This window comes from Phyllostomus hastatus, unplaced genomic scaffold (assembly GCF_019186645.2).
Source record: "Phyllostomus hastatus isolate PE091 unplaced genomic scaffold, TTU_PhHast_1.1 phas_scaffold_78, whole genome shotgun sequence".
NCBI classification, from domain to species: Eukaryota; Metazoa; Chordata; class Mammalia; order Chiroptera; family Phyllostomidae; genus Phyllostomus; species Phyllostomus hastatus.
In genome coordinates, this window is record NW_025334041.1 from 84,319,439 (window position 1) to 84,332,903 (window position 13,465).

The 13,465-nt window shown below is 40.4% G+C and overlaps 1 protein-coding gene across 8 annotated transcripts in view; it reads right to left on the reverse strand.

Moving 5' to 3' along the window:
• Positions 1 to 8,205: 8,205 nt before the first annotated feature.
• The window catches only part of AAK1 (AP2 associated kinase 1), a 167,497-nt gene continuing 162,237 nt past the window's right edge, over positions 8,206 to 13,465 (reverse strand). For all 8 annotated transcript variants that reach the window (XM_045828860.1, XM_045828861.1, XM_045828862.1 and 5 more), the window contains one exon: positions 8,206 to 13,337. In XM_045828860.1, the coding sequence (XP_045684816.1) occupies positions 12,208 to 13,337 (1,130 nt within the window). In that variant the 3' untranslated portion in view covers positions 8,206 to 12,207. The remainder of the gene's footprint in view (positions 13,338 to 13,465) is intronic.

Below are 13,465 nucleotides of genomic sequence, written 5' to 3' on the forward strand. Positions count from 1 at the left end.
GGTTGTCAGACTTCCATTCAACTTGATTTCTGACTGTTCTGAGTGATAGGTGTTTTATAGTTTAGTTGTAATTTTGATATGGGATGCAAGGGGGCAAGCTGTGTTTACCTGTGCCTCCATCTTGCTCAAAAGGCCCTTCGCTTTCTCTCCTAGTGTCCTCCGGTTTGTGACAGTTTCTCAGACTTTTTTGTTCTTGATGACTTGTTCTTTGACAGTTTTGAGTAGTACTGGTCTGGTATTTTGTAGACTGTCTCTCATTGGGGATTTGGTCTGATGTTATTTACTTGGTTAGACTGGAGCTATGGGTTTTTGGGAGGAAGACCACAGAAGTGTAGACAAAAAAGAGGGTTCTATGGAAAGTAACCTCACAGGGTGATCTGATCATAAATTACTATTTTTTTTATCCTCACCTAAGGACCTTTTTCATTGCTTTTAGGGAACAAGGAAGGGAGAGAGAGAGAGAAGCGTTAATTGGTTGCCTCCTGTATGTGCCTGAAACCTAGTTATGCACCCTGACTGGGTATTGAACTGGCAACCTTTTGGTTACAGAACAATGCTCTAAGCAATTGAGCCACACTGGCCCAGGCTGATCATAAATTCTTAACTGGGCAGGTCATGGTGGGGAGTCATACCCCAGGCTTATAGCTTCTTCAGTGAAATGTTTTGAGCCAGCCCTGTCCATTGTTCTTGTGCATCTAGGTTAACACATCTTTGAAATACGAGAAGTAATACATACTCTTGAAGTGGGTGTTAACCCTTAAGAGAGTACATAATCTTGTTAACAATCTTGGGCTTGTAGACATTTACTTCATACTGTTATAATCTAAAACTATGTTATTTATTTAGTTGCTTAAATTGTTCCATTATTGACTCTTGGGAGTTCTTTCAGATTGGTTACTGGGTCCCTGTGACTATTTTTCCCATCGTCCTTCCCTCCGTCCTACCTTCCTCCCTTTTTCTGCCTTCCTTTCTTTTTCTCTCTTAGCATTTTTTTACTTTCTGGCACTACAAGATGCCCTGCCCTGGTTCATGGTGTATATTTCCTTCTCCAGCCTTAGAGCCAACCATTTCTCCCTGAAGCCCTGGTTCCTTTTATTAGGGAAGGTTATTTCAAAACCAAGCTCTGGGTGCTCGGTGTCCTTGTGATGCATTTACTGTTCATTCTTTCTGTTTTTAAAATTTTATTTTTCAATTACAGTTGACACTTAATATTATTTTATATTAGTTTCAGGTGTGCAGCATAGTGGCTAGACAATTACATATTATAATTTACAATGTGATCCCTACTTTTCATTCTCTTACTGCTTCATCTTCATCTACTCCTCTGCTGCTGGCGTACAAACATATTCAAGTGTTTCCCCTATCAACCCTTCATCATGTCCCCCACTGGCAGGCTCCCTGGCTCTCTTTTTATTTCCATTCAAGCTCTTAGGGTGGTCTCATTTTATATGAATTTTAAAGTGCTATAGGAGAGATTAATAAAGCCTCAACTAATGTGCACAATATGAAATAAATGCAAATATTAAAAATCATCACGTAAAGCACAGTTTCAAAGCTGGTGGGTTGAGGGAATTGTACCACTACAGCTGGTGAACAAACAGAAATGGTTAACACTGAGCACTTAAAATGCGCCACTGTCTCAAGCACACCTCATAAGGATCTATGGCATGGGCATTTAATATTATCCTTGTTTTAACAGATGAAGACACCAAGTGATTTGCTCTAGGTTACAGAGCCAGGAAGTGATGGATGGACAAGTAATGTAAATCTGATGACCGTTTTTCTCTACCATCCCTCAACACCATGCATTGGCTGCCCTTTGTCACTAGTGTGAGAACTATGCTGTTGTTCATTTGCCTTAGAACTTTGGAGAGTAATATTAGTGGCTGGATTAGTTTCCTATTGCTGCTAAACAAATTATCACAGACTTGGTGGCTTAAAGCAGCAAATTCATCCTCTTATAGTCTGGAGATCAGAAGTTTAAAGTCAGCTTCGCTGGGCCAAAGTCAAGCTGTAAGCAGGCTTGGCTCCTTCTAAGGCCCTGAGGGGAGAATGCTTCCTTGTATTTTTCACCTTCTAGTGGTGACCTGTGTTCCTTGGCTTCCTCCATCTTCAAAGTGTCATTCCAGTCTTTGCTTCTGTCATCACATTGCTTTCTTCTCTGACTTCCCCCATATCTCTTTTAAGGACATGATGCTTACGTTGCCCTTGCCATCTGGGTAATCTCCCCACGTCAGACCTTTAATTTAATCACCTGCTAAATCCCTTTGTCATACAAGGGATCATTCACAGGTCCCAGGGATTAAGACATGGATATATTAGAGGAGCAGAAATAGTATTGTATTTTTTTAAATTCACTGATACTATAGTGTAATAATTGTCCTTTTCTATCTTAAAAATGCCATCTACCCATTTGCTCAATGATATTAGTAAGAGAACTGGAGAAAAAACACATCCAAATTAATAATATTGGGATGCAAATTAGATATAAGATAATGGATAAGGCTGCTTATTTAAAAATATATAAATCTCTTAAGAAAAAATCACCATACAATGTACAAAAATGGGGATCAGGTTGTTGTTCTGGAAGAAGGATCAGTGCAGCCAGGGTGTGCCCTTAAATTGTGAATTATTTAAGGTCCTTATATAAAATGGAACCACTTTGTGCTTTAAAATGCATCCTTTATACCCCCTCCCCCACTTTACTAAAATTGCTCTTGCTGAGATCATCAATAGCCTCAAAACTGACAAGTCCAATGACACTTTCTATCTTATTTGATTTCTCTGTGACACAAATGATCACTATCAGTCTTCAAATTTTTCCTCCCTTATCCTTAGTGTCATCCTTCTGTTTTTCCACCTATATTTGTGGCTTAGTTTCTTTTGTGCCTTTTTTTCTCCACCCATCTTTTAAATGATGTTCCCACAGGATGTTATAAGTCCTCCTCATGCTACATTCTCATTCATTCACTCTATCAGCAGTCAAGACTTCTCTCCTGACCCACACAGCTAATAGCCATCTGGGCAACTTCACCTTGATCGCCCATGAACAGGCACATGTGGAACCACTGTGGCTGATTCACCCAAAGTTTTTGAATAGAGCTATTTTATTTTATTTTTTAAAAGATTGTATTTATTTTTAGCCCTGGCTGGTGTAGCTCAGTGGATTGAGTGCGGTCTGCAAACCAAAGCATCGCAGGTTCGATTCCCAGGCAGGGCACGTGCCTGGGTTGCAGGCCATGGCCCCCAGCAACCGCACATTGATGTCTCTCTCTCTCTCTCTCTGTGTGTTTCTCCCTCCCTTCCCTCTCTAAAAATAAATAAATAAATCTTTCAAAAAAAAGATTTTATTTATTTTTAGAGAGTGGGGAAGGGGGAGAAAGAAAGAGAAACATCAATCTGTGGTTGCCTCTCACCCACTCCCAACTGGGAACCCCGTCTGTAACCCAGGCATGTGCCCTGACCCTTCGGTTTGCAGGCCAGCGCTCAATCCACTGAGGCACACCACCCAGGGCTACGGATATTTTAAATGAGCTAATATTGATTAATTTTCATCAAGAAATCCTATTAAGCAACTCCATTAGGCCAATGTAATTCTTAGATCAATTTACTTAAGTAGTACATTTTCATTTTATTGTAATTATTCTCATTGGGATCCAGTCTTTTTATACATTTATTATAGAGATTAGTCAGTCAATTTTTGGCTCATTTCAAATTTTACCAGTGGTATCTTTTGCTACTGAGTTCTGATGAATTCAAATTTCCCAAGCCAAAATTTTGACTTTTTTCGATTTCATTATTCAATTAATTTTTAATCATGTGCAACTTTTGCTGTTTTGAATCTTATTTGAATATTCCTACTGACTTGAATATTTACTCAAATATTCCTCCTGACTTGAAATTTACTTGAATATTCCTACTAATATTCATTGTAAATTGACTGAATAAAGGCTGGCAGGTAATATTTAATTTTTGGTTAGTCTATGAGAAAACTGATCGATTTGCCTCAGATAACGTTAAGATTTCTCTAACGAATGAAAAAACGAAGTAGGTCCATGGGATCAAATGGTCCTGCTCTGTATGTGCTCTGTGTCCCTCTCTCCCTCCCTCCCTCTCCCTCTCTCTCTCTCTCTCTCTCTCTCTCTCTCTCTCTCTCTCTCTCTCTCTCTCAAGCCCACGCTTTTCCCCCTTCATTCTCCCGGGCCCACTCTCTCTATGGAGCATGCCCTGCTTCTTCCTCTCCCAGGGGTGTTTTCTTTGCCTTCATCTCTCCTAGGCTCGCTCCACAAGCCCTTCTTTTGCTCTATGTTTCCCGAGCCCACGCAGCCCAGCTGGCTTACTTCTCCCATGGCTCACTTCTACTTTTGCTTGTACTTAAGGGGGAAAAAAAAAGGTCCTGTTCAAAAACAAGATGACTTGGAAGATCTCATAGAACTACTAATTTCACCATATCGGACTTTGGGAATTCCATATTTAGCAATGATCTTGGTGCCAAAACCTTAGCACTAAAGAACTGGGCTGCCTTCTGAAAGGAATACTTGTTTCTTTTTGGGCCTCTGGGTTAAGCTTACATAAAAGCAGGTTGAAGAATTACTTATTCTCCTTCCAGGTAAGCTGACATGCTAACTTAAGCCCTGTAAGTCTCACTACCCCAATATAGGGAAAGACAAACTCAAGAGAAAATAGGTCATCAAGGAGGGGGAAAGATCTTTGTCTCTAACTTTTGAGAAATAGATCAAAACTATCTGCTCATGATGTGACCTGGCAGCCAAGGAGTGGACTGGAACACACATGTGTGAACAATGACGACTTCACTGTACTAGTCAGTGGGGTGGTAGACACCATTGAGTGAACATGTGTACTGTGTGGCCATCGTATTCAAAATAACTGAGTAGAGCAATGAATCTGCACCAAACTTTGAGTTAAGCTTGAACATTCCTTCATGGAAACTGTTTGGGTGATTCAGAAGATGGCAGTCATGGGCAACTGATGACTGCCAGCTTCCTCAAGACAATGTGCCCACTCATGCATCATATCTCATGCAGGTTTTTCGGCAAAACATCAAATCACCCAGATAACTCAGCCCTGCTACAGCCTAGATTTGGCAGTCTGCAACTTCTGACTTTTCCCAAGACTAAAATCACCTTTGAAAGGGAAGAGATTTCAGACCATCCATGAGATTCAGGAAAATACAATGGGGCAGCTGATGGCAATTGGGAAAACTGTGAGAGGTCCCAAGGTACCTATTTTGAAGGGGACTGAGGCATCATTGTCCTATGTACAATGTCTTGTATCTTTTTCAATAAATGTCTCTTTTTTTTCTTATTGTATGGTTGGATACCTTCTGGACAGACTATGTACATAAATACATATGTTCTTCACCTGAGGATATGTTTATTGATTTTAGAGACAGAGAAAGGGAGAAAATATCCATGTGAGATAGAAACATTGATCAATCAGTTGTCTTCCATATGTGCCCCAGCCAGGGATCAAACCTGCAACCTAGGTATATGCCCTAATTGGAAAATGAACTTAAAACCTTTTTGTGTACAGGATGATGCTCCAAACCAACTTAGCCACCTGGCCAGGGCTACAGAACTATATTTAAAGATAGATGAATCAAATCTTAAGTAAATCTTCAGAAAAAGAAGAAAACATTGGGTTTACTCCTGCATATTATGTCAGAACTTTTTGGATCCCTGATCTTTCAACGTTGTTTCTCTGAACCCAGCCCATCACCAATTCTCCCTGAACCATGCATGGATGTCAAGCTCATTAAAATTCAAATATTACTGTTATTTTCTTAAATTTGGAGAGGAAATAGGAAGGCAGGTTCTTTCCCACAGTGAGGATTTTTAAAATTCTTAGGTATAATCCATTTCCCCAAAGATTTCTGTCTTCAGTTTTTTATGTTAATATCTCTCTTCAGATTAATGCAGCTCACATTCAGGTAACAGACATAGTTGAAGCTCAAAGGGAAGTTTACACAGTAGGGAGCTCTGTGGTTTTCCCAGCTCAGTCTTTATGGCTCAGTTATCTTGCATTATTTCATTTATGTCTCCACATAACATTTGGAATAGAAAGTAGAAAATTATTTCCTTATCAGGAAATAAGAATGACAGCACTGGAAAGCAAGCAAGCAAGCAAGCAAGCAACCAACCAAAAGTTGTTCTTTGAAACTTAAAAATGTAAAACTAGGATTGGTACTAAAGTGAAAGGTGCTTATAGAGCTCTTCAATGCTGGGAAGATCTGACATAAGAAATAATACAAAATGAGCCCTGGCTGGCGTAGCTCAGTGGATTGAGCGCGGGCTGCAAACCAAAGTGTCACAGGTTCAATTCCCAGCCAGGGTACATGCCTGGGTTGCAGGCCATGGCCCCCAGCAGCCATGCATTGATGTTTCTCTCTCTCTCTCTCTCTCTCTAAAAAAATAAATAAAATCTTAAAAAAAGAAATAATACAAAATGTAAATCATTTAATTGTTCATTTTAATAAAGTATATGGGAGTTTACAACTCAAATAATTATTCATAAAACTATCAGATACATAAGATAGATCACACAAAGAGTGCAATAACATAAATCCCAATAGTCTGCAATTAAAAGGTATTGCAAAAACTGTTAAGATTGACTTTATAATGGTCTTTTCCCCTTCCTTCCCCATGTTCCCAGCCATTGAGATTGCATGTACGTATTGTTTTCTGAGGACTGATGGCCTCAATATTCCTTATAGCTGGGTCGACCTCCTCATTCAGTCAACTCAAAATACAGTCAGCTAAGGGACTTCACCTCTTCTGCATGGAATGAGCATGGTCCTTGGCCTGTATTTGGTTTCTAGCCCCTGAAAGGACCTGAAAGAGGGGCTGTTTCAAAGTAACACCTTGCAGGCCTTGGGTGTTCTGGTCGCTGTGTCCCTTCCAACATTACACATGAGCCAAGAATTCATACAAACCCTACTGAGTTTCATTCTTATGGATGGGAAGAGTATGTTTACTGTGGAAATGAGGCTCAGGCAATGGCTGATTTTTCCCACCTTTATCTAGAAGAACATTAGTTCTTAACTCAGAGAGCTGTTGGCAAAGAGAACCAAATTTAATTATGCCAAATACAGACCGTCATCTCTTGCTATTCTTTGGATGCCTTTATTAGGAGGTCTTAATACCACGGCAGAAAGCATGGGATACACACATGCACGCATGCGCACACACATACACACTCCATTCACACTCCCCAAACAGGAGTCTTTGGCAGACTCAAGAGAATACAACTGATTTGACATTTCAAGTGAAAAGCTACATCATCTTTCACTCTCAAAGTCTCACTTTAACTGATATTGGTAAATACCATTTCCACAATTCCTTGCCCACAGGAATCAAACAGATCCCTTTAATGTGCATATATGGTTCTATTACAATGCAATGCAAATAACATTGACTTGATTTCAAGAATAAAACACTGTTACTATAAACTCAACAGTGTCACACATATTGAGATTGCTGGGAACTAGCTCAAGACTAAATTTCTTTTGTAATTACAAGTTATGGGAATAGTGGACTAAGCCACCAGTGTGTTGGTTAACATGTAGCTATTTTTATAAGCTATTCTAGAGTCCCTTCACACATAACTTGCCCCTGCATTCTAGGCACTCTGAGCTGTGTTTCCAGAGTAAGGATGGGACTCTGTCAACCTTTCTTCATCTTTTCTTCTAGTCCGTAAGAAATGGGGAAGGTGAGCCATTTCATTCTTATTCTGAATTATTCCAGTGTGGTGAGATTATCACAGGCTAGGCTGAAATTTAAGAAGAAACTGTTTACAGTAAAAAGGGAGGCAAATAAAAACTAACATGCTCATTCAATCATACCTCTTATCTACTTATTGGTATGGCTATAACAGGGGGATGCCCTGTGAGGAGATGAAGTGGGAACAGAAATAAGGACAATGAGCCAGGAAGACTCACAGTGGTAAAGAAAGGGCAAGGAAGAGCTGTCTGGCAGTGTTTTAATGATGGGATCTTGGGCATCGCATGTGGGAGGCCTGCTTCCTAATAAAAGTCAGGGTGCAAATGAGGCAGGTAGGACCAGGAAGTCAGAGAGCCAGACGGGAATCAAGACACTGCCAGTGTAAACTCGCACATCAAGGCTGAGCCAGCCTGTTGTTCTCAGCAACCTAGCAAACTTATTTTGTAGCAAAAGAACACAAAAACAATTCCCAACCGGACACTACTTTTTATTTTCAAGCATTTCGAAATTCCTCAAGTGAACTTCGTAAGTCACAAGTTTGCAAGTGTCCTTGAACACAAAAAGGAACAAAAACAAACAAAAAACCCCAATAAACTACAAGTAGCAGTTGACAAAGGCATCGAAAAAACTAAGATTTTATATTACATGATTTCATTTAATATCTTCATGTTTACTCCATCAGGCAGGATTGGAGGATCAGAACTCGGCGGTGGCTGTGAGGTTTTACAAGGTGCTCCTAACTCCTTAGAAGCCGTGGACCTTTCAGTGGCTCTCCTATGGCCCTTAAATCAAAGTAATCTGGATTCCAAATTTTTCAGAATGTTTCGCAGTTTTTTTTTTTCAAAAACTGCATCTGTGTAGACAGCAGCCATTCCACAGTGACTGGCATATGTTCTCCAATTCCAATCCAAAGACACAGAATGACATTTATTAAAGGGAACTAAGTGACTCCATTTTAAATTGTATCCTTCCTGTTAGAGAGTTTGATCTCACCCTTCTTTAGTTTCCTATATAATAAAGTTTCCTATTTGATATAATTCATACATACTATAGAATCTAGGTTTTGATGATTTTTCTTTATGTAATCAAATACAGCATGATTGAATTTCTATTGTCAGATCACTCTGGTAGTTACACTTATTTTAAATAAACTGAAATCAGTGAAATGTCTGTTGAACATCATATACACATGCTGAAAACATTCATATACATGTACTCTAAAACTTAAATTATATTATACTGGTATTTTTCCTTGAAGTTTAGAAACAAATATCTTGGTTGCCAAATTAAACTCAGAATATGGGCATATAAACACATACTCACTAGCCTATACATATGAAAATTTAAACTCAACGAGTGGGCCCAAAATGAAAGAGTTTATGACCTAGATCCCCTTAGGTCCTGCCAAGCATCTGCTTTAGCAATAAATGTTGTTCATTCCATTTCCCAGTCTAACAAGGATTTGGAGCTCAGGGCTATGTGTGAGCCCAAGGAACAGATATGCTAAATATTTTTCACCACACGTAAGAAAATTCATTATTTCAATAGTGCCCGTTAGTCAATTAATGTGAATTATTTAAGAGTTCATCAGTGCATGTTGGGATTCAATGCTTTATTCAAAATACATTCTGGCTCACTGCACTCCACTGAAGTGGACGGTAACATGCACCTGCATTGCCTATCAGACGTGTAAAGCACATACCATACGAAATAAACCAAAACAAGAAGTGCAGTATTTTGTTGACTATATATTTCCTTTTTCTCTTTAATGTTAACCTATTGCAGTGTAGTTGCTGGAAACATGCATTCACTACTAATTCAATTCAAAGCTCCCTGAGCACTCCTGATTCCCTTAAAAATAAATTTTCCAGATTTCCAGATTCAGGCTGGCCTCTGGCAAGAATATTTTATCTTTCAACAGTGCATTTACCCTATATGACCCAAAGATCACTGCTGAATTCACTAGTTATTAGCTAATAATTAATGTCCTCCCAAATGTTTTGACTTAAAGCACTTAGTCAAAATGCTTTGACTAAAAATGTTTAGTCAAAACATTTTCATGTATCACTAAAAATACAACAGTAATTTGTGTTTATGTTTCTTGACCAAAGAAGGTCTTTAGAGTCTCCAACCATCATCGGTCTCTATGAGACTACAAACAGGTTACAAGTCTATGCTTGACAAATGATTCAACTACATAACAAAAATCACCATCACTTTATTGATTTTATCTTTGAGAACTAAAATGGCTACTTGATTAGGAGGATGTGATCAAATAACCAAGGGAAAAACATTTTGCAGGGCTATTATAGAGGTAATCCTGAATACTTGGAAGAGTGAATTGGGACCTTTTTCTTTTGAAGTTTCTGATTTGGGGTGAAAACTCTCCTGAGTATTTCTATCCTCTTGGCTCCTGCCTTTGAAAGCTTTAATTGATAATGTCAAAGGGAAGGGTTTGAGGTGCAAAATTCCATATGCATTAGCTAAAACTATTCACTCAACTTGAAAGATAATTTTGTACCCACTATTACACAGAAAAGTCAAAGATGATCACTGGGAGAAAGAAACCTCTTAGAATGAACATTTAGCATCTAACACAGTGAAAGACATTCGTTTCTGGCACAAAGGAACCTCTGATGGAAAACCATAGCTGGCAGCCCTGAATCAGTACCATTATTTATCTTTTAATCTGGACATTTGAAATAGGTGGAGACAAGCACAGGGAAAGTCTTAAAAAGCAGCTATTTATAGTTTACTGCCAAGACCCATGAACTTTAAATTTAAGACTATCACACCTCATCAACTGCAATAGAATTTGACCTTCAGGCTTGATTCTTGGCTGAATTTCCAGGAAATCTTAAATCATTCATCTTGTTTGGTAAGCAACTCCCTCGATTTCTCCAGCTAATGGGAAAAAACTCCCTAACATTTACTGTAAGTCACAGAAGCTTTCACACTGAAACATGGTGTAGCAACTCTTCCCATTAAGCTGAATTTCCTCAACAGAAGTCTTCCCATTGAGACATAAATTTCATTTTAAGGCACTAATAATAAAGGGTAGGAAAACAGCTAGGAATGAGTCAGACCTTTCCAGAAAGAGAAGACATTTCAAAAACACAAGTCAGTCATCTACCTGGCTGACTTCAACAACATCTAAGGAGGAGGGAGAATAAAGGTTTTCGTGGCTAACAGATGCAGCTCCTTTCCATTCTCCCATACAAACTTATTTACAGTCTCAGATTTATATTTCCTCAAGAAGCAGTAGAGAAAGATGGTAAGGATTTGGAACAAACAAATAAGCAAATCTAGTTTGCAGCCTACTCTCATCATTAATTAATTCCATGAAGACAACATGGAATGCTCAGACCCAGGTTTTTAAGTACTTTTAAAAATTACTAAGACCATATACCCACTGGTTGAAACTGTAACAAGGTACTCTTTTATATTGTTCTGAGGGGAAATGTAGACAATTAATTTTTCATGATCAGGTAAATGGAATTTGTTAATCACAAAGAGCAAATTGGGGAGAAAAGGAACTCTACTCTGAAACCTGCCCTGACACCTGCCTCAGCAGGATTTTCCTACACCTGCCAATGAAATCAATTTCACGTGAGAAAAAAACTAAGTAACAAAAGGGTTGGAGTAAGTTAGTACAGGAGACAAATGCCAGCAAATGAGTGATTGTGGAGGTAGGCCTGGAGGGACAGGATTATCCTAAAGAAAAAATGCTTCCCGTGAGCACATGCATGCGTGTGAGCACACACCCAACCTGCGCACTCACTAATTTACAAAGCTGCATGGATGCAGGGAAGGCTCAACACCATGAGATACGAGCGCAGATACCTCGTCTGTTTGCACTTCTAGACAGGAAAAGATCTGACACACATTGAACACCCACAGGCACATATGCACGAGGGCTGGCCTGGCTGGAGCAGACTCGGAGACAGATGCAGAGAATCCTAGAGCTGCTGGTTTTACAGGAATGACTATATCTGTAGGATTACACTTCCTCTTGAAACGCAGGATTTTCATCTTGCATCTCTTTCCAGAAATATCGCCTTTTTAAGAGTATTAAATCAAGTCCTGGCAGGACTGATCTTGATTCCTCAATGGACACGACTCACAACAGGATTGCAGGAATTAGAACTAGTGGTAACATGGCCCCTTTGGGGTTGGGTTCGTGAAGTGTTTCTGGATTTAAATAGTTTCTGCGGGGGTTGGGGGGGTCACGTTCTGGGTAGAGGTGAACATGGAAATGCCTGAAAGTCCAGAAATCAATATAAACAAAAGAAATGAGCACACTCAAAGGGGTTTTGCACTCGAGTTTGTTGACTAACATTCTGCTCTAACCCAGGGAACTGAAAGATGGTAACTGATATACTTCTTGTTAGGAAGGCTCAGCTGGGAGTGTTGTGTTGGGTTATTCAGGGTGGGGTAGAGAGAGAGGCCTAAGGCTCAGGTATTGCTCTTAAGGTTTCTGCTTGCCTGATTTTGAAGGAAATGGTGCTAAAGCAAAAGGATCGGCAGCTGGCAGCTCCGTAGTCCTGGAGGAAAGGGATGTGATGGAAACAGAGCCAGCTATGGACTGCTTGTTGGTTTGCGAAACAATTTTGTAGGCAGCAATGGGCTGGGCTTCAGGACTTGGCTCATCTTCTGGGCTATAGTGACGGGAGTATTTGGATAAAGACTGGGGGCGGAATGGTTTGCCAGCCATGGGGCCTGAGATAGCTTCTTGCTGGGGCTGAAGTCCTTTGTTTCTGTCATTAGGATGGCCCCCAGATTCCAGGGCGGATCCCCTGGGTGAGATGCTGTCAAGATGGTCTGCTGCTTGTACAGGATGGGAGGGGAGACTGGACTGTGGGACAAAACCAGCCATGGAATACTGAGATCGGACAGAGGCATACACTGCTCTGTCAAGGCCCGAGAGCAGAGCGACGTCATCTGTCTGACTGAGAAGACCAGCCTGCACAGGCATCTCCTGGGAGGTGCTCTGGGCGACTGTTAACTCCTCCACACTTTTCTTTTTGGTAAAAGGAGCTCTCAAGAACACATCCGCCTCCTCTGGCTGGGAAGGAGCCACATTGCCCTTGGAGACAAATGGGGCTTTGGAGAAAATGTCCATCTCATCAGCCGAAACCCTTGAAATCCTGAAGGGGGCCGTGGCAAAAACATCTGGCTCGCCGACGCCATCAGTGGCTGGTTGTACGAGGGCTTGAAATTGGTTCTTTCTTCCATCTTGCACTGCCTTTGCTTGCTCAGTAGAGGCTTCTGGCTGAGCGAATGGAACGGCTGCTCCCAGCTTCCCCTGCAGAGGCTTGCAGCTCTCGTCCTCATCTTCAGATTCCATGAGGAGCGGTCGAGACCCACTGCAATCTAGCATGTCCCCCTCGAGGTCAGTCCCTTCTTCTTCACTGCTGTGGAATGAGCTGTTGCTTGAAGGGCCATCTCTGGCCAAGTAGTCAGATTCTAAATTGTTCTGAGTTTTCGTGTCAGGTACTCTGGAGGGGTCTGGATACAGGGGAAGGCCTTTAACACCAGTTGATTCTTTAAAGTGCTCTACAGTTATTACAGGACATGGATTGGGCTCTCTCTGGAGACCTAGAAAAGCACAAAATGCAGAATTAATGCATAGGTCAGTTCAATGCTCCTTGGAACATTTAATGGCCAACCCGCAGTGGTAACATCATGGGACTAAATAATAGATGTTGAAAATGGAAAAGGAAAAA